General features: G+C 51.8%; 1 protein-coding gene across 1 annotated transcript; it reads right to left on the minus strand.

Moving 5' to 3' along the window:
- Positions 1-3,834: 3,834 nt before the first annotated feature.
- Positions 3,835-7,290, minus strand: MEX3B (mex-3 RNA binding family member B). The gene is made up of 2 exons (XM_048072054.2): positions 6,397-7,290; positions 3,835-5,542 (listed from the first exon to the last, which is right to left on the minus strand). Exons 1-2 carry the CDS (start codon positions 6,653-6,655, stop codon positions 4,092-4,094), a joined length of 1,710 nt encoding a protein of 569 aa, XP_047928011.2. The 5' UTR covers positions 6,656-7,290; the 3' UTR covers positions 3,835-4,091.
- Between the last annotated feature and the right edge of the window lie 369 nt (positions 7,291-7,659).

Genomic DNA, 7,659 nt, shown 5'->3' on the forward strand with positions numbered 1-7,659 from the left:
CTTTGTATATAATAATTCTCCCAACTGTAAAACATACCCCTTTCTGCGAAAACAATGTGTATACACCCTGGGACCCATACCCTTACATTTGTGCAGACAGGACAACACCAAGTGCACAAGCTTGGCCTGATGGCTGCCAGGAGCACTGGGGCGCAGCGGAGTGCTCACAGCCTGAGTCCTTCCAGGCTTCTGAGGAGCCTCTGGTGAAGACCCCCTCGTACCGTGTTCATCACTAAGGCACTAAGGCATACTTTTGGAAAACAAAGTGATCTTTGTTCCGGAAGACAAACATTGACCATACACATGTATGTATTTCACAGCACTCAATTAGAAGCTGAACTTTGCCCCTTTCTCAGGCTTTGAAATACTCCTGCGCCAAACACAGGCCTGTATTCTCCGGTCGTGTGGGCACCCCTCACACACAGCATATGGCCCCAGACCCTCAGACGAATTCTGTACCGATTTATGGCCCTTGCAATCTGAGGCACTGACCTACAGCATAAATCTGGCCCAGGATGTGCAGCTGAGGGGCAGCACACATGCACAGCCTACATGTTCCTCCCATACTGGCTCTGCTGAGGGACATTGGTCTCTACCAACGAAAGACAACAGATTTTACACAGTGCTGCATGTAAGCAACAAGAAGAGGAACATAATAGACATGGCATGCGCTGGCACACCAGGGAAATGCCCTCCATCGGATGTACCCTGCCCAAGGCTGATGGTGGAGGAGCTTCAGGTGGGCACCGCTGGCCGTGCCAACACCAGGTGGGAAGGGTCTGGCTCAGCAGCTTCTGCTGCTGGCAGCATTTGAGGACTGGCTCATCAGATGCCAAAGCACAAATAATCCAGACCAGTCCCTCTGTGGGTGAAATAATTGCTGACGAGGAACAAGCACAATCAGTTTTTATAAGGCACCACAGGAGTCCGAGCAGGTCATCTTCCCTCCTCAAAACGATACACATGAGGAACAGGAGCAGCGCGGCCCAACAGCACCAGGAGGCCAAAAAGAGGGCCGGGGACACGGGCAGAGAGGTCACTGCTTCATTTTTAGCCACGGTTTGTTGAAGAATATAAGTCCTGCAGGACAAGCACAGGTGACGAGGCTGGCAACACTTAACGAAGCGGGGAGCAGCGAAGGCTGGCAAGCGCGCTGAACCAGGCCACACCACACCGCTGAGGTCGGGGCCTTTGTGACTGCCGCACAAGGGCTGCTCGTTAGAGGTGCCAGGGCTGCCCTCGGTCTTCTCAGCCACTCTTATTAATGCCATCAAGTCACACGGCATCGTATATTAAGGAAAAGAAAAAGGAGTATTTAATTTTCACTGTTCATCCTATTTACCTTTCGGTGTCACTGAGCCTGGGAGATCAAGCAAAGCGATCAAATTCACTCTTATTTATAGCCATTTTCACAACTTTTCCCAGACACTAGCACAGGATGTTTACATTGAAACAAGAAATTGATTGACGCGTTTTGAGTCAATTTCTAAACACCCGTCATTAAGAACATACACACTTGGACTTAAACTTCCTGACCCCTTTAAAGTAACCAATTTAGCCAAGGCTTTTCTGATACCCGTGCCACTCCTGCATTTAAGTGCATCACCTTTGCCACTCCCTGGACTCCTTTCCACGGCATTGTTGCTTTTTTTTTTGTTCACCATTCAAAATGACAAGCTCCCTGAGACAAACGCGGCACTTCAGTGAGGAATTTTTAACTCCGTAACTCAGCCGATACCACAATCACAGTTAAATGAAAGAAGCAAAAATCAAATCAAATCAAACAAAGAGATCCCATCATCCCCTGCCGCATCCTCCCTCCTCCCCTTCCCACCCAACAAGCAGCTCTGGATTCCATAAAAGAGATCAGAGCAGAGCAGCTCTGGCATACACTGCTAAGTACAAAGTAAAACATATGAAATGTGCTACACAGTTTGGGTTTGTTTTGTTGTTTTCGCTAGCCCGCTGAAAAGTGCACTGGCACGTTCAAAAACAAACATTTAAAATGGTCCGCAGCTACCTTCTGAAATCTGCTCTAACATGCTTTATCCAGCAAGTTCACTTAAACACATTGACTACAATCAGCAACAAAAATACTGCAGTGTTTGCCTGGTGGGTTTGACGACTCATTAGTCAGAAAGCTTCTGTACTTCCTTCTCCCCAATACCAGTGTGGGCATCATCAAAAGCAAACAAACTTTACACAGCAATACATTTTTTATTCAAATAAGCTTGTCAACACCAATTATCTGAACCACAACTGCCAAATACCAAGAAGCAATTTCAAGAACTCAGGGAAGACACAAAAGCCCTTGTTCTGCTCTAGGAAACACTCAGTCTGGGATGCGAGTCTGAAACCCTGTGGAAGGACGGAGCAAGGACCGGCAGGGTTCAGCCCTCTACCAGCGCATTACAACAAAGGACCCTCCCCTCTTCTCTGCTTTCAGATCACAAATCTAAGAAAGCTGCAGGCTTTTTTTTTCTTACATATACTCTATTTGCCAAAAGTACCAATGCATATGAAGCAGACTATTTTTCACGAATAAAAATTCTTAAGGAAGAGTAATTTTACATATGGAATTACCCCCAGAGGTATGCCACATATATAAAAAAATATAATATTTAAATTCCCTAAAACCATATTTTATGGTATTATCGCTGGAAGAATTATCCTGGGAGCCTTCACGAGCTGAAGGGTTCCAGCAACATGAACATGACACAGTTCAAACTCTGAACATGCCTGAGTGTCACAAGCGGGGAACAAAAATTCCAAAAGAAACTCTCAGCACATCAAATCAAATCAAATCACCACACGGCATTTTTTTTCTGTAATATTTTATTTATATAGAAATACTTAAAAAAACATGAAGTAGCACCATTACTTAAGTTTTACTTTTATTATGTAGAACTTTAAATGTCAGAAAAATAAAACTCTTGATACAATTTCAAATCTTGTCTCAGCAAATATAATATTAGTATTTGACCATGAGGTTAAAGGCCCTTTATCATAAAATAAAATATACTTTGTTTTTAAACTTTGCTCAGTAAAGTACATTTAAGCTCAAGTAACGTCACCTACATATACATAAACAAGTGGTAAACAAATGTATTAAAATAGAAATACTAAAACTATAGTGGTGCAACAGAATTTTTGTAATTTCCACTGAATTCTATTTATACAAATGTTAGAAAGCTTCAACAGTTCCTTTTGACATATGTTTATACATTTCCATTTTTGTAATAATATAGAATAAAATATGCTTTATATCACTGAATAGAAAATATGCTGGGTGAAGCAGATTTAAAAGATTTTTTTCTGAACCTATAAAATCTCCATCCCAACAGAATACTGTTCAAAGCATTACACATTTTATGGTTTGTAATTCCGTTCACAATTGTGTGATATTAAAATAATACAGTGTTCTTTGCCATAAGGCCATACTAAAATAAAAAAGATTTAACCCAGCTACAAAAAGTTCACTGAACTTAAATTAAAATACTTGTAAACATCTTTGCAATATGAAATATAATTTTTCAAGTCAAAAAAGAATAAAATACTTCAATCTGTATTAATGCAATTTATCTTTAAAACCTTTAAACGTTTTAATATATATAAGAGATATGTTACAGTTTGTTTTTTTTTTCTTTTTCATATTTTTTTTTTTTAACGTTGATAAAGCTGCAGTATCATGGTTTTCACAGGAACTTCTTGCCCTTTCAAGAACATTCAGAAAAGTATCCACCCATAGATTTAATTATTTCGTAATAAGCATCCTAGGAACTACCAGCACATTTTACTAACAGTCCACACACCATTGTCATCATCATAAGCATCTCCTACTTTCAATTTTTTTTGTTTTTGTTTCTGTTTTTTCTTAATTTTTTTTAAAAAAGGGGGGGGGGTTGGAAGCTTCGTATTAAAGTACAGTGTAAAAACTAGCCTAGCACTAGAATGGAGTCGCCCGTTATTATTTATAGCATGCACGCGCGGTCGCCACCAGCACCCCCACCACCAGCACCCCAACCACCAGCACCCCCACACCACCAGCACCCCACCACCAGCATCCCCAGCACCCCTCGGCCCAGTCACGCTCAGGAGAAGATGCGGATGGCCTGGGTGACGGCGCTGTGACACACGGGGCACTGCGGCTCCGTCTTCTCGCAGATGCGGTTGGCGCACTCCATGCAGAAGAGGTTGTGGCCGCAGGGCACCAGCGCCGCGATCACCTCGCTCTCGAAACACACCGAGCAGTCGCGGCTGCCCTTCCGCCGCACGCCAGACGACGAGCACGACGAGCTGGACGACGAGCTGGATGATGACGAGGAGGAGGCCGACGAGTCGGAGGGCAGCCCCGGCAGGTGGGAGCCCAGCCCGTTGGCGTACAACGGGTACGAGGCGGCCAGCAGCCGCCCACCCGGGTCGCTGCGCACCCTCCGTGCCAGTGGGTGCTCGGGCCCGGCCACCGCAGCCGCCGCCACCGGGCCATGCAGGGGCGGGGAGAGCCGTGCCGGGGGCGGAGCAGCGCCGCCGCCCCGCCTCGGGCCGCTCACCAGCAGCGCCAGGTTGGCATTGGCGGGCGTCGCGCCCGGGAAGGCGGTGGCGGCTGCGGGCGAGGGCGCCGGTGAGGGCGGTGCGGCCGCAGGGCCACGCTCGAACTGCGGCCAGATGAGGGTGGCCCCCGGCGGTGGGGCGGGGGCCAGGTCGAAGCCGGGCGGCGAGTCGAAGGGCAGCTCAGAGCAGCAGTCTGGGGAGGAGAGCACGTCCCCGCCACCCCCGCCGTACACGTAGCCGTTGGCGCTGCCGCCGCTGCTGTTGTTGTTGTTGTTGCCATTGTGGGTGAAGCTCAGCGCGGGGCTCGGGGGGCTGTAGTCGGCCAAGCGGGCGCCGCTGCCCCCCGCCGTGCCGCCGCCGAAGTAGGAGTCGGTGGAGGCGCTGCCCAGCGAGCTGGAGCTGTCGTTGCGGTAGTTGCAGAAGGGCTTGCGGCCCGGCGTGGGCGTGATGCTGGGCGGAGTGGGCTTGCTCCAGAGGCTGCCCGTGCCATTCAGCTCGAAGCCCACGTCCGTGCCGTTGGCGTGGAAGTCGTTCTCATCCGTCAGCTCAATGATACCGCCGGTGCGCATGGCGATGTGCGCCTCAATCTCCTCCCGGGCCCGGTCCACGTTCTCGGGCATGCCCGTCACCTCAAAGACTGGCTCCTTGTCCCGGCTGGGGGTCACAATGTAGGTGTGCGTCTGCTGCTGGATGCGCTTGATTGTGGCCCCCTTGGGCCCCACGACCAAGCCCACCACGCGATAAGGCACCCGCACCTGGATGGTGGTTTGGCCGGGCAAGTTCGGGGGGCCAGGAACGGTGCCGTTCAGGGCCGTGTTCTTGTTCCGCGAGGCTCGGATCATGGAGAAGTGCTCGGCCGCCGAGATGATCTCCCTGCGGGCCATGGCCACATCTTCCTTTCTGCCCGTCACAACAAAGAGCGGCTCCTCCCCGCGAACCGGGGTCTTGATGTAGGTGTTGGTCTTTGCCCGCAGAGCTTTGATTTTACAACCTGGGAACAAGATGCGGGAGATGGCAGGCAAAGGGGAGGGGAAGGAAGGGGGGGAGAGAACCGGTTACAACCCATTAGCTGGGTGCAGCTGGGGAGGGGGGGGGGGAAAATACACACCCACCCGAAACACATTGCCCCCTACCCCAGGTGATGGCTGGCAGCTCGTCCAGGCATCCCGGTCAGGGCGCTGAGGGATGCCAGCCCCAGCCCTGGCACACGCCCAAAGGCACTGCAAGTGGCCGGCACCGCATCTGCCATGCAACTGCCCCAAAACTACCAACGTGCAGCTCAGAGGAACGGCAACAGCGGAGGAAAAGCAGCGTGCAGCAAAACTGCACGGCCGGAAAAATGAAATAAAATAAAATAAAAATAAAATGTGAGCTGCCCCAACAAATCACCGCACGCGCCAGTCCGCATTCCTGCTGAGCACTTTCCTCTCAGAAAAAAAAAAATGAAATAAGATCGGTTCTGAGGAAGGTGAGGAGCAGCGGCTGCACTGAATGAGCCACATTCCCCTATGCGGATGCTTTATCCCAATCCCATTGTTCCACTTCCCCACTCCATTCCTTGTCCTTAAAAACACCCCACGATTTCCAACTTCGGGGGGGAAGGAAAAAAAAAAAAAAAAAAAAAAAAAAGAGCACCGAGGCTCGCGATTTCCCCCCTTTTCCTCTTGCAAATCTAACTTTTGCATCCAGAGGAACGGCGAGATTTTTTTTTAAAAAAAAAAAATCGTTCTCCTGCTTTGTCCGCGCGCCGGCCGCTCACGGCGCCTCCGGGCAGCGCCGCCCGGCAGCCCCGCGGCCGCGCTCTCTTTGTCTGGGGGAGCCGGCGCCGCGCCCCGCGGTACCCACCTTGTCTGCCCACGATCTCGGCGACGTGCTCCGAGCTGGGCACCGGCACGCACTCGGTCATGTTCACGCTCTTTTTCCGAGGCTCGCTGTCGTAGATGGAGCCCGTCTCGTCGTTGTCCAGCCCCAGCAGGGAGAGCTGATCCAGGGCGATCTGCAGGGCTCTTTGGTCATCCAGCGTCTCTCCCCCGCCGCCGCCGCCGCCGCCGCCGCCGCCGCCGCTCCCGTTCCTCTCCATGTCTGCAAAGAGCGAGCTGGGCATGGTCCCTGCGTGCGCTGCACCCTCCTCCTGCGCCCGGCTCAGTAGTAAGAGATCAGACACAAAGGAAAACCCGAGGCAGATGGCCAGCAGCAGAGAAGGAAGGGAGGTGGGCGACTGCTGGAGACCGGGGAGCTGTTGCCTTTCGCTTGTATATTTTGTATCTTTCCTTTTTTTTTGTTGTTGTTGTTTTGTTGGTTTTTTTTTGTTGTTGGTGGTGGTGGTAGCGGTGGCGGCGGTGGGGTTTTTTGTTTTGTTTTGTTTTTCCTCCTCTCAGTGCAATCCGGTTTATAAGATGGTTTCAGGACCCCCCCCCCACACACGACCTCCCCCCTCGAGGCTTTTTCTTTTTTTTTTTTTTTCCTTTTTTTTTTTTTTTCTTTTCCCCCCCCTCGGCCGGGGGTGGGGGGGGTGGGGTGGGGGTGGGCAGCGGAGAGCGAGAGGAGCTCCGATGGCTTCCCCCCCTCGAGTTCCTCGCCGGCCACAATGCCAAGCGATGGCAGCGTTTCTTTAAGGAGCCCCTCCCAGGCTCCACTCCACTCACTCAGCGTTTTTTCCTCCTCTCCCCTCCTCTGTCTGAGGCACCGCTGCAGCCAGACGGCTCTGGAGAGGCGGGCGGAGGCGGGCGGGGAGGGAGGAGGGAGGCCGGAGGGAGGCTGGGGGGCAGCCGGGGAGGGGAGGGGAGGGGAGGGGGAGGCGGGGAGGGGAGGGCTGGGGCGCGCCGCCACCGCCGCGCGCTCCCATTGGCCGGCCCCGCCCCCGGCCCCGCCCCCGGCCCCGCCCCCCGGCCGCGCGCCGCTCTTTGTTGCCGCGCGCCGAACAATGCCGGGCCGCCGCGCCCCCCCTCCCCCTCCCCGCCCCTCCCGGGGTTTTTCGTTTCCCCCCCCCCCCCCCCCCCCCATTATTATTTTTAATTTTTTCAAAAAATATATTTTCTATTTTTAATTTTTTTTTATTTTTTTTTTTTAAATTTTCTTCAACCCGAGGAGGGGTGTGCCGGGGGCTCC

This window comes from Anser cygnoides, chromosome 11, assembly GCF_040182565.1.
Source record: "Anser cygnoides isolate HZ-2024a breed goose chromosome 11, Taihu_goose_T2T_genome, whole genome shotgun sequence".
Taxonomy (NCBI): Eukaryota; Metazoa; Chordata; class Aves; order Anseriformes; family Anatidae; genus Anser; species Anser cygnoides.